Source organism: Mus caroli, unplaced genomic scaffold, assembly GCF_978045245.1.
Source record: "Mus caroli unplaced genomic scaffold, Mus_caroli_1 scaffold_8, whole genome shotgun sequence".
NCBI classification, from domain to species: domain Eukaryota; kingdom Metazoa; phylum Chordata; class Mammalia; order Rodentia; family Muridae; genus Mus; species Mus caroli.
The window spans coordinates 47,000,440-47,018,470 of NW_028227263.1; the positions used below are offsets into that span (position 1 = coordinate 47,000,440).

At 53.8% G+C, this 18,031-nt stretch overlaps 1 protein-coding gene across 2 annotated transcripts in view; it reads right to left on the minus strand.

The window, feature by feature from the left end:
* The window catches only part of Gdpd5 (glycerophosphodiester phosphodiesterase domain containing 5), a 79,137-nt gene that overhangs the window by 21,005 nt on the left and 40,101 nt on the right, over positions 1-18,031 (minus strand). For both annotated transcript variants that reach the window (XM_029480154.2, XM_021167108.3), the window contains exons 4-5: positions 15,355-15,531; positions 1,711-1,814 (exon numbers count right to left, since the gene is read on the minus strand). In XM_029480154.2, the coding sequence (XP_029336014.1) occupies positions 1,711-1,814; positions 15,355-15,471 (221 nt within the window). In that variant the 5' untranslated portion in view covers positions 15,472-15,531. The remainder of the gene's footprint in view (positions 1-1,710; positions 1,815-15,354; positions 15,532-18,031) is intronic.

The window sequence follows — 18,031 nt, forward strand, 5'->3', positions numbered from 1 at the left end:
GAGGCTGCAGCTTAGCTACAGAAAGACGGCTCACTCTCACTCAACCTCCGTGTGTTAGTGAGGAGAGAGAAGCTCGGAGGCGAATGCACTCACTTGGTGTATTGCAGAGTCTGAGCCACTGCCAGGACCCTGCTTGGAGCTGGGAGGTGACATCGGGAAGACTCCACTCCACGGGGCATCTGCCTCCCCTATCCCTTCCCAGGGCCTTGCTCTGAGTCTGTGGGGAGCCTGCTATTCAGAAGGTCACAGAGAAGGCTCAACCACTGTACAGCTTAGGAAACTGAAGCCCAAGGAAGGCAGGGGATTGGCCCTGGAGCTACTGTGAAAAGATCTTCTGGTCCTACTGGCCACATTGGGCAGGGACACCTCCAGGACAAACACAGAGTAGCCTACTAGGTGTGACCAACTTGCAACCCGTGGGCCGCATCCATGAACTTTTGTAAAGCATCGTCTAAGGTTTGCTTGGGTGTTTTTATGATTTTGTTTGCAACCCCAGTGTATTCTCCAGTGTGAACTCTGCAGATGCTCATGTTGTTGTCTCCATGGCAAATGGCTGGACGCTCCAGGCTCTATGTCTATCCCCATTCAGTGCCAACTCCTAGATCTTGATTACCCCCCCCCTCTCTCTCTCTCTCTGTGTGTGTGTGTGTGTGTGTGTGTGTGTGTGTGTGTGTGTGTCGCACAGGACATAATCTCCATGACACACCATAAGCAGCTGCCTCAAGCTCCTGTCTCCATGACGGTGACAGGTTGTACTCTGGAACGGGAGTTGAAATAAGCCCTTCTTTTCAGAAGTTGCTCGCATCAAGTATTTTTTCACAGCAATGAGAAAGTACATAACATGCAGGTAGGTCACAGCAGACTTCATGTCCCCTTAATAGAGTCCCGGGATCCTAGCAGAATCCTTGAATGCACCCAGTCCACCAGAAGCTGTGACTCAGAGGCTCCCTCTGCTGGAGACTTAGCCTCCCAGGAAGCAGCTCTGTGACCCGCCCCCACCGAGCCCCCTCTCTTGTCCCGCTAAGGACCTGATGAGGCGGGAGTTATCCTACTTCACAGAGGGAGAAAGAAATCCAAAGCACACCAGAGGCTCAATCCCTAGCCCTGACTACCCACACTGGATAGTCTCCAAAATCTGGAGAAGTCAGCGGAGGACACACGGGGTCTCCCTCCCTGGCCAGGCCTTCCACTGGTCAGCAAAAGCTGACAACAGAGGACATGAGGAAGGGCCCTGCCATTGGATCTGCAATGCCCCTAAAGGGGGCACAGCTGAATTAGACAGTGACACTGCTTACTGTGACAGTCCCACCACAATGAGCCAGGGAGCCTAGGCTAGGGACCACCTCTTCTGCCCAGGCCTTGGTCTTTCTGGGCCTTGGAGCTCTTGTCTACAAAGGGCTCATGGCCTTCCTCCTCAGGCTGATGCTGCCCTGCCTTCTGCTCCTACTCCTCACAGCCTGGACCTACAGGGATCCGAGAGCCAGCTCAGGCTAGCTCCCATGTCTCCTCCTCCAGAAAACCTTCCTAAAATCCCAGGGGCACAGAGCTCTTCCTGTTTTACCAGACTGTGACAGGACCTGCAGATGGGCAAGAGCAGGCCTCCCAGTATGGGCCTTACTCAAGGCCATGGGGTAGAGCTCTCAGGGACGAACTGCAAGCTGCGTAGGAGGCTCCATTCTGAGCCCCGGGTCGGGGGTCCCCTCCACTCACCAGTTGAACTCATCGTAGTCATTGTGGACACCCCACCAAAAGTAGAGCCAGGTGAGTGTGAGGCTGAAGGTGCAGACCAGGAGCAGGAACCACAGGCGCTCCCACTGCAAGAGCAGAGTAGAGGGTGGAGTCACATCCCAGGGCAGGGGACTTTCCTGCCCTCCTTTCCTGAAGCCTCAACTGCCAGGAGCTGAGGCTCAAAGAGGACCAAACCTGTCCAGTGCCACAGAGCCAGGTTACAAGAGAGTGGACAGCCAGGAGCAGGGCTAGGGGTCCACAAGCTGCAGCCTAAGGTCTTTCTGCCGCATCTGGAGGCCTGCCCACTGTGTCTTAGCCCCTTGTCTGGGGCTGCTCCCTAAAGTCCTCTCACAGAGTCACCTATAGCCCAGGCCAGCCTTGAACTCCTGGTGTAGTGGAAAATGGCCTCGAATTCTGGTCCCTTTGACCTCTACTTTCTATGTGCTCGGATTATAGGCATGTACCCCTAGGCCTGGTTGTTTTAAGGTTTATTTTATGACTCTGTGTGCGTGTGTATATTTGTGTGTGTGTATGTATGTGAGAGTATGTGCATGTATGTATGTGTGAGAGTGGGTGCATGTATGTGTGTGTATGAGTGTGTGCATGTATGTGTGTGTGTGCGCATGTGTGTGCGTGTATATGTGTGTATGTATGTGACTGTGTGTGCATGTGTATGTGTGTGACTGTGTGTGCATGTGTATGTATGTGACTGTGTGTGCATGTGTATGTGTGTGAGTGTGCATGTGTATGTGTGTGAGTGTGTGTGCATGTGTATGTGTGTGAGTGTGTGTGCTTGTATGTGTGCATGTTTATGTGTGTGAATGTATGTGTGCATGTGCTTGTGTGTATGTGTGTGCACATGTGTGTATGTGTATGCGTGTATATGTGTGTGTGTGTGTATGTGTGTGAGTGTATGTGTGTGAGTGTGTGTGTGTGTGTGGCTGTGAAAGCCATAGACATTGGATTCTTCTGGAGCTGGAGTTATAGGAATCTGTGAGATGCCCAACGTGGACCCTGGCAACCAAACTCAGGTCCTCTGCAAGAGCAATGTGTGCTCTTTACCACTTAGCCAACTCTCCTGCCAGCCAAGTAGCCTTTGAGGCAATGCTGAGTATTGAACTCAGGGCTCTGTGCATACTAGGCAAGCACGATCAAGAGAGGAACACACACACTCCCCGCCCCACCCCACCCCTTTCCTCTCCTGCCCTCCATCCTCATAGGCCCACAGCAGGCACAGCTTACCACTTCTACCCCATGCTACTGACAGAAACACTGACGTCCATAAGAGCAGCCAGTCTGCCAGGGCCACATAGCTAGTTAGTAGGTTAGGACCAGTGAGCTCCCTGACTGGAAGAGGTGTAGCCACTGCCTTCTCCCTATGGTGCTGGGGCTGGGGCCGAGCTGTGGAGGATCACACTTTTGTGACTCCCACTGGCTGAAGCAGGTGAACACAGACCTGGCCATGCATCTTCTGGGAGCCTGAGCTCAGAAGCCTGCAAGTGCATTCTCTGGCCAAGCCCCAGGTGCCCCCTCCCCACCCCCAGCTTCCATCTCTCTGTTGATCTCAGCAGCACAAACTGGGGCAGATCATCTTGCTATGCCCTGCGAGAAGCTGCTGAGGTCAACAGAGATGATCCGCAAATGAGAAGACAGGATGCAAATTAGTCAGCCCAGGGTCCCTGAACCCAGGGTGGCCAGCCTGGCAAAAGGATAAAGAATTCCAGTTCACCTCTTCCCGGGTTCCTCGATGCTCAGACCCTCCTTCTGTGTGTGACCCCTGACCCCAGCTTCATCTCTTCAGCTAGGAAGGGTTCTGATTTCCTATGGAGTTGGGTCACATACCACCCACTCTGAAAGCCTTCCTGGATGAAGTTCCACTCCCTCAGCCTACTGTACTCCTGAGCACCAATGCTTGTCTTTTCTAAATCTACTCTGTGCCCCTAGATGGTGTGGGGTCTGTTAGTACTGATGACTCGGAAAGACGGTGTCAGGGGAGAAAAACATGCCCTAGCTTCACAGAATCATTTCACCCCATATCAGGAACTAAATGTGTTTGGAGCCAGACTGCATGGGAATCTCAAATCCCCACCTACCACTGACAGGCTGTACATCTCTGGACAGTTGACTTAACCTCTGTGCTTTCTCTGTGTGTGTGTGAATGACATGCAATAACAGCATTCACAGCACAGGGGTGAAATGAATGGCCCCTTGCCACCATGCAGAAGAGATTCTCAACCCAGAAAAACCATGGCTCGGTGCACACTGACACCCTCCTGCCAGGGTGAGTCACTCATGTTGGTGACCCATGTTTGAGTGAGCAGTTGCCACCACTCACAGTCATATGCAGAGCCAGGCTGCTTGGCCTAACCCCGCTCTGCCTGTAAACAAGGATGTGACGGTGACAGTTCTTAAAAGTCTGGTCCACTGCAGGTTCAGGGGTGGGATAGCCTGGTCCACTGCAGGCTCAGGGGTGGGGTAGCCTGGTCCACTGCAGGCTCAGGGGTGGGGTAGCCTGGTCCACTGCAGGCTCAGGGGTGGGATAGCCTGGTCCACTGCAGGCTCAGGGGTGGGGTAGCCTGGTCCACTGCAGGCTCAGGGGTGGGGTAGCCTGGTCCACTGCAGGCTCAGGGGTGGGGTAGCCTGGTCCACTGCAGGCTCAGGGGTGGGATAGCCTGGTCCACTGCAGGCTCAGGGGTGGGGTAGCCTGGTCCACTGCAGGCTCAGGGGTAGGATAGCCTGGTCTGCTGCAGCTCAGGGATGGGATAGCATCTCAGGGAAAAGTCTGCCTGTGTCTGTCCAATCTGGGCATGAGCCAGCATAGCCCCAGACTAGGAGAGAGAGAGCCCTGGCTAAGATCAAGGCAGGACACTTGTCTTCCTGTGGGGACTGGCCACCGGGGCAGAGGAGGTTCTGGTGAGGGGGAGCCTGAACCTACTGAGGTCTGTCTTAGGCAAACAGCCTGGGTGTGGAGAGGCAGGGCATCTGCCACAGGTGTGACCCAACCTCCAGGGCATTACTGATAAGAGGCCAGGAGAGCATTGGGCAGGGTCCTGGGGTCACTTGGCCATATCCTTACGGGGTGCTGAGGCAGGGCAAGGAACCTATGAGGGCTCGCAGGCTCTTGGCAGCTGAGAGCTGGCAAGGTTAGAGCCGATTATTGTTAGGCAAGGCGCCTGGGCATAGTGGGAGGGGCATGACCTCGGAAACCAGGAAGTAGGAACCTCATTTTCAGAAGCTAGTGGCCGGGGAAACCTAGTGATTAAGGTCCTTTGGAAGCTGGAGGTCACTAAGCCACAGGCAGCCACTGACTGGGGAAAGACAGAGGCACACGGTTGTACCAAGAACAATGAGGAAGAAACTGAAAAGCAGGGATTAGGAGAGAGAGGACGGGGAAGGAAGGCGAGGAGAGGGAGAGGAAGCGGTTCCACTGATAACGAGGTTCCCAGGGGCACTAATGGACTTTGTCAGGGAGAATTACCAAGGAGAAAGGCCGGGGCATGTTCTGCCCATTAGTGAGTGGGGTTGGCTAGGCTCCTGCCATGTGTAGAGGGCTCGCTGCCTCACCAACCTCGGAGGCCACAGCAGTGGACCCTGAGGCCCTGGCCCTCTGGCTCTCCACATTTATAGGAACGTGCCGCGGCAAGTGATGTTCAGAAAGAGAAGGACCATCGCACCCCCTCCGGGGGAGCTGCTACTGAGCCCTAGCATTCGAGGCAGTTACCACGCAGTGTAGTTTACCATGACAGCCCTCTGGCAGAGAGCAGTCAAGGGTCCACCATAGGCAAGTGGAGGCCAGAGGGGTCACCAAGTAGGGGAGAACTGTGAACCCAGAGATCTGAGATGCTCCCCCTGAACCTGTCCTACACCCCTGGGACTCCGTATGGCAACACCAGAGAAGGCTTTGTCCACCCTTCCATTTCTGCAGGCTGTGCCTCCAGGACTAACCTCTGGCTCCTCTCGGGGACACCTTAGTGTCCCTGTAGCGACCAACAGCCTTCTACCTCTGAACAGCCTGTGCTGGCTCTTAGCACCCAGCAACCTGCCCTCCGACTGCACGCAGCTGCAGAGATAGGGAGGGTGTCTGATCTCCAGCTCTGCAGTTTAGGCTGGTGGGGTTTGCCCACGGAGCCTGGATTCCCTCTCACCTATAGGATGGGAACACTAAGCTCTACCTTGGAAGGGTGCTGTCGAGTCAGCTAAGCTGCTTCCAGTGGCCCACAGTAGTGTAAGATAAAGGAAGGCTCACAGACTAGGTTGTGCACTTATTGGGGAGTGGTGGAGAGAAGTGGGACCTGGGTCCCCAGGGACACAAGGTGACACTCTATTACGGTGTGAGGAGCCAGGAAAGGATGGAGTCCAGACTGAGAATGGAGGAGGCTGGGTTCAGACCAGCAGACTACTCTGGGGGTAGCAGATTAGCCCCAGGCCCAGGGGCCCACTGAAGGAAAGAAACCATGTTTCCTTCTGAGCCCGGGGAAGCTGGGGGCTGCACTGAGGGAGGCCCCTTTGTTGAGTGGCAGCTCAGACGATCACAGATGATCACACAGTGGCAGGTAGCGGGGAGGTTGGGGATGGAGGCATCTGGGTTGGGAGAGAGCCTTGGCCTGGTCAGGCAGTATCTCCTATCCCTGCTCTGTGGGATGGAGGCTGATGGTGGATAACTGACAGAGGATCCCTAAGGCTCCAGCCCCTCAGCCCTGTCTCATCTCCTCCCAATCTTGCCCCGGCCTTCCAGGAGCTGAGACGCTTTGTGGCAGTCAGGGCCACAGGGAGCTAATTTCACCAAAGGCCATGGTCCCTCCTGCTGATGAGCACCTCCTTGCCTGAGCCCCACTCCCACACCAGAGCACTCTCACACCGAGACCTTGCTCACAGAACTCCTTAGCAGCTGAGCTCTGATAGTCCCCAAGCCCAACAGGACACAGCAAGTATGGGCACCGGATGAGATGGGGCTACTCGGCTACTGCTGACTTCCACTCGGCACCCCTACTGCCACCAGGATGCATGCAGCTGCCCATCCTTGCTGAACTCTACGATCTCACGGTGCTTGACAGGAGCTGTGAGCCCTACACTGGTACCATGGAAGGCTCAGATTCATAGGCACTAGAGCCTGAGATGTCTCACTCAGCTCTTGTTTCCTGTATTCTGCACCCACCCCCCCCAGACCAGGGCAGGGTAGGAGGCCAACCTACTTCAGCTCAGGCAGCCCCAGGGAGAGCCCCCAAAGCTCTTCTGTCTTAGACCCTCAGCCTGACCAGCAGCTGGGCTCAGCCATGCTGGGTTGGAGCCCTGGGATACCTTTGGAGACATCCAACCTCTTTGAACGCCAGCTTCCTGCTCTTAGAATAAGGGCAGGTATGGTGTGTCACACAGGACACTGAGAGCTCTCTTGCAGTGTGGTGCTGGCCAGCCAGGAGAACTGTTCTCTTAGGCCCTTTCCCTCCTGCCTTCCTACCTCCCTCCAGTGGAACTTAAACCTCCACTTAGATGGACACCATGTGACTAATCCAGCCAAAGGGGTCAAACAATACTGGGGTCAAATGGCAAGAGAAAAAGCAAGTGAGTGAGAGAGCATGAGAAATCACTGCTGGGCTTTAATTCCAGCCTTTCTACCCACCGGCTGTGTGGTGTGAGGGTGGCTGTGAGGCTGTGGGCCAGGCATTCAGCACCTCAACCCTCAGCTTCCTCCCTTGTCATAGAGATGACATCACCACCAGCTCACAGGAAAGCTGCCAGGCCCCAGCGATTACACATGTAAGCTCTAAGTCTCCAGCTCCACCATGGTTCCTATAATTACCATGCGCGTCTGACAGCCCTTTAATTATGTGAAGACAGCGATGAAGTCTTCGCCCTCCCGAGCTCGACACCGAGCCTGCCTCTAGCTGCTGAGGACAGCAAGCCCATCGCCTGCACCTGGCCCAGGGTGGGCACCCATAGGCAGCCAGACAAAGAGATGAGGCCTGGCTCGGCAGGCGGAAGGGCTGGAGGCGGACCATGACAAGAGCCTGGAAGGCCATGGTTCAGTCCCTGCCTCACACACAGGCTGCAGCCCTTATGTTGGGGGACAGAGGTCTGGAGGGACTCTTCATAGCATTGGGGATTCGGCTCTCTACCTCCTTCTCCCACAGTTCCGCAGAGCAGGTGGGGGTCATCTCAGGAAACTGAGGCTCAGACAGGGAGAGTGGCAGGGCCTAAGGTCACAAAGAACAAATACCACTGGTCAGCCAGAACTGGCCACCAGGCCTGGGTCCTCTGTGGTCCTCAACTGTCTTAAGGAAACAAGGGCCACAGATTATCCTTGTCTGGCCACAGAAGAAACAGGTGAAAAGCATTTCAGATTTCACCATCTCACCCCATCCACTAAAGAAGTGGAGAAAACTAAGAACCAAGATAAAGGTGGCCCAGAAGCAGGGCCACGGGACTAGGACTCCAGCAAGGGACTGCAGAACACAGAGAAGACAGCACATGGGGTTGGGACGCACGGACATCCACTCTGCAAAGCTCCCCACCTCACACCTCACACCCCACACCAAGCCCCACCCTCGCCACGGCTCTCTCTCTTCCTGTCACTCCTCTCAGAGCCGTGGAGACCCCGCAGCAGTGAGCAGGGAGCAGGTGGGACACTCCAGTCCTGGGAATGCATGAGAGCAAGAACTGCCTAAAAGCACAGAGGACAGTGGGTTTACTATCTGCTATGGGAGAGGGACATAGAAGGCTTCCTGGAGGAGGAAGGAAGGCTAGAAGGAAAAGGCTTGCTGTGAGGAGGGCTGGGGAGCCTCCATCTTGGCAGGAAGGAGCAGAGGGTGCAGGCATGGAGTAGTCAGGTCTTGTTCAGGGAAGTGGTGTCTCCTCTTAATGGCCTTTTAAAATTATTATTTTTATTTAAAAAAATATTGCTGTGCAGTGGTGGCACACGCCTTTAATCCCAGCACTTGGGAGGTCGAGGCAGGTGGATCTCTGAGTTCTAGAACAGCGTAGGCTATACAGAGAAATCCCATCTCAAAAAAAAAACCAACACACATGCACACACACACACACACACACACACACACACGCATGAAGCTGCCATGATACATTCATGGAAGTCAGAGGATAATTTTGTCAGTGGCTTTCTCCTCGGATTCAAGGTTGCCAGGCTCGGATGACAAGTGCCTGTACCTGGCTGGTATCTCATCCACCTCCTCTCATCTTTTTAAGCTGATTCTGAACCCGTGGTCCGCCTGACTCTACCTCCCACGTGCTGGGACTCCATGGTGTTAGAAGTCTGAACATCAAGTTCATTAGACTGACACATCACATGCCAGGCAAGCACTCTGCCTACAGAGCTACGCCTCAGACCCCCAATTTAAACTTTCCCGTCGTCAGGTCTACCCCCTTTAACTTTCTTCAGAGCCGCCTCTGTGCTTGAGGAAAGCGGCTGAGCACAGACACTACACTTAAGTCGTTGTTACAGCAGGGAATGCACAGCCTCACCTTCAGCTCTGAGTCCCGCCCATCCTTCTGCACAGCAGTACCCCGCCCAAGAGGGTCTCCAGAGCCTGCCCAGAGCACAACGCCCTGGGCAACTTTCCATTCTATCTGACTTCTTCAACAAATTTCTCCATGCTTTCTAAACAGAAGAAACATTTGAGAATAGGCAAAGTACATTTCAATCTATCTGAAATCCTTTCCGGTGTGTGACTCTGCCTTGAACAGACTTTCTTTCGGCTTAGCTGCCCCAGTGCCTCGTGTGCTTCAGCTCTGCTTGGGAGTCCTAGAGCCATGCGCATCTCAGCATCCAGTGACACTCCTGTCCCATGCTCAACTCACTGGTCCATGCTCAATTCCTGTCCCATGCTCAACTCCAAATGAAGGAGTGGAGGGAGAGTGGAGGCTGGGAAGGGGGCAGGAGTTCCTGGGAGGCAGAGATGGGCATGCCCTGGCAGGATTACGCTGGCTCTGGCCCAGGAGATTTGGGGGAGGGGCAGCCGGGCAGGGCTGAGATAGATGGTAGCATTAGGTCGAGTTGGGAGGGGATTATTAGAATCCCACAGCCAGCCAGTTCCTGGCAGCCTAAGCGGCTGGATTTATTTCTCCAGGCTACAGAAGGCTGGGCAATTAGGCCTCTGTCTGTCTTCGCTTCTGCCAGGGCACCCGCAGAGCAGCTCATTAGGTGGGAGGAAGGGATCAGGCCCAACTCGAAACTCCTCTTTTCTCAGCCACCCTTCAGGCACAGCCGAGCTGGACGACCCTGGGGATGACCCACTGAGCACCCCTCAGGCCGTGCTGGGACACTTCACATACTGTCCCTAAGGGGTGGTCCAGCCTCTACCTACTCAGGCCCAGGCGCTGCCAGTTCTGTTCCCAGAGGAGATGAAAGATATCAGGAGGTCCTCTCCTGGTCTCTTCCTCACTCCACACTACTGTGGAAATAAATGAAATATAGGGGACCATTCCTAACCCTCCAGGGTCTGTCCCTGGAGCCACTGAAAGGTGCATGCCATTGTGGGACGTCTGTAGGAAGGGGACACTTTTTTTTTCAAGGTTGGAGCAGGGTCTCTTCTTACATGAACAGGAGGCGCATGGGTACCTGCCACCTAATACCCCATTTAACCAGCAAGCAAGCTGAGGCTGAGAGGCCTGGAGCTTGCCTGAGAGCCTGGGCAGTATCAAAAGCAGAGTTAGAGATACAGAGGTCTGGCCAGCACTGCCCGTTTGTGTGTAGCTGAGTCTAACCATATCCTGGAATCTGCTTTAAGGGGCTTCATCACCAAGCCAACCCTGCGGTCTTTCTTCCCCTACAAAAACCCATCCAAGACTCAAACCACAGGCTGCCAGGACAGGAAGCCGGGAAATCCCCCTTCTTGTCCACCTGTAGAACAAGCCAATCTCAGCTTCAAGGGTGGCCTGGGAAGACCCGAGGGTTGAGTCAGCATCCTCTCTTGCTAACCACAGCCAGAACCCTGAGAGGCAGGACCGGAATACAGCAGGCCCTTTATCACATAGGTTCATCTTCCTTCTCTAGACCCCAACACTCAAGAGTTTAGAGGTCCCACCCAGCAGTGGTCAGCAAGATGCCAGCCAGACACACCCCCAGGCAACTTCCTCAGTCACTGTCCACTCTCCACGCCATTGTCCGTCCTGCATTCCTCTTAACACACCTTGTCAAGCCTGAGCCAGGCCTTGAGTCCACTGGGAGGCCCAGAAAATCCCGGTCCTTAAGGCTAGCACTGGGACAAAAGGGTTGTGGTTGTGAGAGCCACAGGACGAGGAAGGAGAGTGATGCCTCGTTTGGTGGGAAGACCTGAGTTAGGTGAAGAGAGAGAGGCGGGGGTTGGACAATGGGAGCCATACCTCTGTGGTGAGAGGATGAGGTGCCCAGGATACGGAGAAGCCAACTGGCTTGTGTGGAAGGGAGGGGAGGGAGAGAGGCAGCAGACACTCATGGCAAGAGAAGCACTCATCCACCCCAGGAGGGAGGCCCCTGGGGCTGAGGACACAGACTTGTCTGTCCATCCCAAAGCCTCTCTCATGCCCTTACAGCACAGTCTGCCATCTCTAGAGTGGCCTCCAGCTTCCCAGACTTTGGCGTGAGAGGGACTCTTTCCAGGGCTCTGCCCGGGTCAGCCTATGATTGGACCTTCTGGGTGTCTGTGACATCCCTCCCCTGACCCACACCTTTGCACATGTGCATGTGTGTATGAGCACACATGCGTGTACACATGTCACCTCCCCAAACTCTTCTGGCTGTCTGGCTTCCCTTTCAAGAGCTGTTGGGGTACTCTGCATAATTTAACATCGGGGGCCTTTGCACAGCTTGGCCCAAGGCTAAGGCCTAGGCTGCTCAGTATAGCTGCAGGCTCAGGCCTCCCAGGTAACCTATTTTTTCTTCCCCAGATGAGGTGCAATGATTTTTAGCTCCCAGATACAAGTCAGTAGCAACAGGCACCCTGCTCCATACACTTACTACCCACTCTCACCCAGCATTCCCTGGGCCTGGCTTTGATTTCCCTGGGTGTCTATTCATATCTGTCCCCTGACCTTTCCCAGCCTGGGCTCTCTTTCAAGGGAGGAGAGAACCAGGTCAGACACAACTGTGATCCGTGAGCATGTACCAGAATAGGTTTGTTGATTGAATACACAAGTGCCTGGCACACTGGAGGGTGGAAGGGGAGAAGACACAGGCTGGAAACGTGATTGGGACAGGGGTGAGGGGCGCACACACTGTGCCAATGGCCCCTCAGTATGAATCAATCACTCTTCTTGGAGCCCCATTTACAAGCTAGGAGGATCAATTAAGGTCATAACAAGCTTTTAAAAGCAAGTATAGTACAGGCGTGCAAGACAGCTGATTAACATACTCGGCTTGTTGGTGTCTGGCTGGGAAGTTCCTCCAGGCCTCTGACCTAAATCCCTCTCAGTATGGAAGTTGGTTTTGACACTGCTGCCTTCAGGGGACCTAGGGACTTGTGGGGGGGTGGGGGTGGCGGTGTTGCCAGAGGTAGGAGGGCTAGGGACAACCAGAACAGTACTGTGTCACTGAGTCCTTAATTGGCAGTATTAAAGTAATGACTCAAAAACAACAGCCAATTAATTATCCCCAGTTATAAAAAGCTCTGCTTCCCTTCCTTGCTGTCGGGTGAGACTCCCTCAGCCTTGCTGCTCCACACCCTCAGCCAGGGGCAGGAGAAGCCAGTCCATCTCCGAGCTTCCAGCTTCCTGCTTCCATATGCTGTGCCCTGTGAACAAAAGCTCGGAATGGTACCGAGGGCCGCCGTGGGTGGGCGGAGCGTGGCCTACATGGAAGAGTCCTTTTCCAAGCTCTGTGATCTTGCTCATCCCCAGGGCCTGCTTGGAAGCCATCCTGGCCTGACTGAGACTGTCATTGGGGATCCCTGCCTGGCATCAGAGGACAACCCTGCCTCGCCCCAGACCCCGCTCCTCAGTCACAACTTCCTGACTCTGCTCCTGGCCCCATTCTCCTTGAGCTCCTATTAGTTATTCATGCACCAATGTAAGCCATCTTGCTGCAGCCTCCAGCCCCCCAGCAACTGTGGCTGCAGACCTGTCCTGACCTCCTGCACAGCTGCTTTGCATCTGAACATCTCCGTCTGTGAAATGGGTGTACAGTTAAAGGTGGACAGCAGGGGTTGTTGGAACAATTAACCAGGCATTGTTTGTAAATAATTTGCTCCCTGCATACAGTGGGTGCTCAATAATGTTATCTCTTGCCATGACTATCTGCCTTAACTCCTAGCTCCAGGATGAAAGGGGCACGGCTCATCCATGCAATGCCTCCCATTGCACAGGTGAGATATGGAGTGGGGGGGACCCTTGCAGAGGCCTCTCTGCCCTATTCCTGAGTTAGCGATAGCCTCTACTTGCCCTGCAGATTGTACCTGTAGCCCCAGTAGTCCCCGTTCCTCACAGGCTGCTTTTGGTTTGTTTTGAGGCCAGGCCTCGAATAACTCAGGCTAGTTGGTACCCTCTAAGTGACTGAGGGTGACTTTGAACTTCTGATCCTCCCCCTTCTACTCCCAAGTAGTAGGATCGCACACACAGCTGTGTTCCCCTATGCCTGGCTTATCCGATGTTGGGAAGCAAACCCAGGGCAAGCACCCTACCAACTGAACCCCATGCCTAACCTGCGCCAGCTGTCTGAGTCCACAGACCTCTGTGCCCTTGACTATGCCTGGTAAGGGCACTCAGCAGAGCCTCGTCACCACTGCTGTGGCAGGAGGGGATCGGGAGAGCGGAGAACGGAGAGAAAGAACATTCGCTCGAATAGGAGAAGAAGCAGGCTATGAGCCTCAGAGGCTCAACATCAGCTGACTTTGGGGTCCCCTGAGGTGAGCCCAGCCATCTGCAGAGACAGAACAGACTGAAGTCTCTGCCACTTCTTCAGCCTCAGTTCCATACCCAGCACCCCAGACTCTGGTGTCCCCACAGCCTGAATCACCGAGGCTCCTGGTCACTGCCTGGGCACACCTTCTCCACCCCTCAGCTCCTCACAGTCAAAGTCCCTTTTTCCTCCTTCTCCCTCCTGACTCATGGCCTGGGAAGGCTGCCTGGCTGGTGGACTTTCTATTAGGAGCTTGGTCACCCCTCAACTGCTTTCCATCCCCAGTTCTGCTTGTTACCATTGGATGATTTTTCCCTAGTCCCTGGCTTCTGCTTCTCCATGCAACAGGAGCGGAGCCTGTCAGCACAGCACTGATCCACAGAGCAGACAGGGTGCCAGCCAGAGGGAAGCCTGCTGCCTGGCCCAGGTCTGTGGGGTGGGGGTGGGGGGTGGACTGTTATGGAACAAAGCAGATGACCCAAGATGCTGAAATCACTGATCTGACCGCTTCCCACTCAGTGATGTAGCAGCTGAGGCTCAGCACCTGGAATGACTTTTAATGTCTTCTCAGAGGTGGTACCATGCTGATCACTCAACAACCCTGTCTCACATGTTGGCCCATGAGAGGGTATGTTACTACCTCTCCCTCTCATGTGCACAGCTTACAGCCACTGACTACTACTGCAAGAGGCACCTGAGACCCTTCGTCTGTCAGCTCTCGTCTGTGTCTCTCCCTGGCAGACAAATCCTGCCTACCCAAGAGAGAATGGTCACAACACATAGTGCCCAGGATGCCAGCCCATGCTGTGGCTACGGTGGCCTTGGCCATGTCCCTTCCTCTTCCTCAGCCTTGCTTTGTTTAGCCGTGTTTCCTCCTCTGTGCTGGGAGCGGGGCCACCGTGAGGAATCTGCTCTGGATTCACTCTGATCGTCCATGCTTCTCACGGGGGTCATAGCCTGGACTCCTGCCTCCTGTCTTGCACTCCCTCCGTCAGGAGGAGAGAAGCAGGTAGGCCAGTACCTTGCCCTCCCCATGCCTGGCTGAGCCTCCTCCTACCTCAGCTCAGCGGCTATATCCTTGATCCTACGGCCTGCTCGGGGCTGGTGAATTCAGAGGCTAGCTTCTTTGTTCAGACAAGCAGGAGGGAGGAGAAAAGCTGTTCTCCAGGCAGCAAAGCTTTTAGATAAACACCACAGAGGAATTGGGTTCCTTCAGAGAAGAAACCAGATCCACTGGCTGATAGCGCCCGGGGGACAGGAGTGCAGTTCGGTCTGGCTGGGAAGCCAGCACTAAGGCCTCTTTATCCAGCTTAGCACCTGCTGCCGGCCCTGGCAAGCAGGCAGCTCAGGTGACTGGGCCCTGGTCCCAGGTGATGGCCCTATCAGCTCCCAGGCTCCAGGATGGCCAGACCCCACCCCCTCTCCCTCCTGACATCCCTACCTAGCCTTTTAGACCTGTGGGAACTGTGAACTGTTTTTCTTGAGGTGACCCCTCTTAGATCACACACACGCGCACACACACACTCCTTTCTTCTCAGGCCCCTGGAGTATCTGTCCCCACCACTACCAGAAGACAGTTAATAACTATCTATATCCACATAGATAAGCCCCTTCCTACCCATTCCACCTGGCCAGGGGTCTCAGGAATCACTATGGCCCAGCTTTTCCGAGGAAGACACTGAACCCTGGAAGGGTAATGGGCCCATGCAGAACAACACAGAGACAGTTGAGCCCCGAGTCCCCTCGGCTCCCGGGCCCATCACTGGGCTTTTGGATGCCCCTGACTCCATCCCAGGGAAGCTCACCGGCGTGGTGTCATCGTGCGAGCGTTGGTAGCGCTTCCAGCGGCAGCCATAGATGCCTGTGAGGCATGAGAGGCACAGTTGGGGCTCGTAGTATTGCAGGGGCTGGTGTCTCACCATGCTCGTGCCCGCAGCCCTGCTGCCTGGCCCTTAAGCGCCCATGGAGGCCCCTGGCTGGTGCTGGAGGAGAAAGCACAGGTTGTGAGTCAGGGCAAGTGTGAGGAGTTAGTCCTGCAGAAGTTACCCCAACCTAGAGCAGGGAGGTTATCCTCTCTGGAAGCCCTTCTGGAAGTCCTAGGTCCCTGGGACGTGTCCCTGCGACTCGTCCTCTGACTTCTTCCCCGTCGGTCACACTGACGTCTTCAGCGTTTGCCACTCATACCTAGTATGGTTCCGTTTTCACTTTCATTGGAAACCTTCATGGCCTCTCTTTCCTTGTCTCTCAGCTCATCGTCTAGCTTAGGCTAGCCCTGGACTTTTGATATTCCTACCCCAGCCTCAAGAGCATTGGGGTTGATGGCATGCACCATCGTACCTGGGTTCCTTAGACTTTTCCAGATGGCCTTCTGCAGACCTGGAGCCCCTCCCCCACCCCCCACCCCCAAGCTCCCTTCTCTGGTCTCAGCTTTATTCTCTCAGCAGCATTGTTAGATATAATGTATCTGCTTATTCTGTTTGTCTGCCCACCCTTACTGTAAGTTCCATGAAGGCAACGAGTTTTGTCTTTTTAATGCTCTGCTGTCTCCCCCATAACTGGAACAGAGCCTGGCAATAGCACACTTTCAAAATAAACATTCTACAAAATCCATTATCATAAACACTAACAGGCACCGAGGGATTGAGACACGGCTGGCACTGGGAAGTGCCACACTTGTTCATGCTTCACTAAAGTGGCATCAACCCCCCCTAAAGTGGCAGGCACCCTCTCCTAAAGCTGTCTGACAGTTGAACAAACCAAGGCCTGTAAGCCCACCATCTGAGGGTCTGTTCCAGCACCCCCAAGACATCGAGGCCCAGGCGGCATTCAGCATACCGGGAACTGTAGAGACCTAGGACGGTGGGAGGCACCATGAGAGTTGAACTGCCTCTTCCAAATGCAGCTTGTCAGTCTGGACCCCACTCTCCTCCCCAGGACTCGGCCTCCCAGGGCTGGTGCTGGTCAGATGTGACCAGGGAACCCCAGCATCATTCAGTCTTCAGCCCAGCTCTTTGGGTGTCACCAGTATGGTGAATCCGGTGTGTGGATGAGGAGCCTGCCCTGTTCTGAGGCCTCTAAGACGCAAAGCTGTAAGTCCCCACCAGATCCTGAGATGATGGGGCCCAAACTCATGCTTCCCTTGCACTGTGCTACCAAGCGTCTGCGGGAAGGAAGCAGTGTCCCACTTTTTATCAAAAACCACTTTGCATCTGTAAAATTCACCCTGGCACAGCACGCACTGTGGTGTTCAGTGTGCATATGCTTATTGCATTTGAGAAGCTATGCTTAGCCCCTAACCCTACTACTCAATACCACAGCATTTCTGCCATGCCAACAATGACCCCGAAGCCCACCCGCAATGCCACCCTCATTCCTCCTCATCCACCCCTCAGGTTTGGATCTACCACGCCGCTTTCTGTCACTATCGGTTTAGCAGTTCTAGAGATTGTCCATCTTGGAATCCATGGCCTTTTGAATGATGCCGCTTTTATTTAGCAAAATGTCTCCAAGGTTTAACCATGTCATAGCATGCATCAAAGGTCATTTTCTTCTTTTCTGAGACAAGGCCTCATGTAACCCAGGTTGCTCTTGAACTTAATAAGTATCCTAGGCTGGCCTTGGACTCCTGGCCAGTTTCTCAAGTGCTGGAATTACAGGCACAAACCACCACTCCCAGCTAACTTTTTAAATATAAAGGTAAATAATATTCAACTCTATGGCTGTTTTCCATCCTGCCCACCACGCATTGGTTGTAGGACACTCTAGGTTATTACTGGTTTTTGCTTGTTTTTGAGTGGTCATGTATTTTCATGTCCTTTCAATACAAACTTTGGGGATAGATTTGTAGATACAGTAACTCTTGCGACGGACATTTGGTACTTACTTGGAATAAATACTAAACTTATTTTTTTTCCAAAGTTGCTTTCTCTTTTACATTCCCAGTGCATTGTCTTCACCCTCCCCATTTTATATATTAGAAATATCAAGTTCAGAAAGACGCAGGCCCTCACAAAAGTCACAAAGCAAAGCTAAAAATCATACCCAGGCAGTCTGGCTCCAGGGAACCTTATTCAAACCCACGGCTTGGCAACCAACTATAGCCACTGGTTTGCCAAATCTGACCTGTTTCCTACCTTTTTTTTTTTTTTTGTACAGCTTGAAATCTAAGAATGTTTTTTATATTTTTAAACCACTGGGGGAATGAACTTTAAACAAGAATATCTTGTGACACATAAAAAATTCTATTAAAGTCAAATTCCAGCATCCATAAATAAAGCTTTATTGAACAGAGTCACACTTGGCCCCTCTGCACGAACAGTTCGTGGTTGCTTTAACTAGAACTGTAGGTCAAGTGGGCTGCTACAGGGGCCATATGAGTTCAAAATACTTCCTGTCTGGCTCTCTAGAGGGAGGGCATGTGTAGAGATTCCCTCTGCCACTCGGCTGCTTCTGCTGCCCCCAAGCTGGGGGTATGAGTGAAGC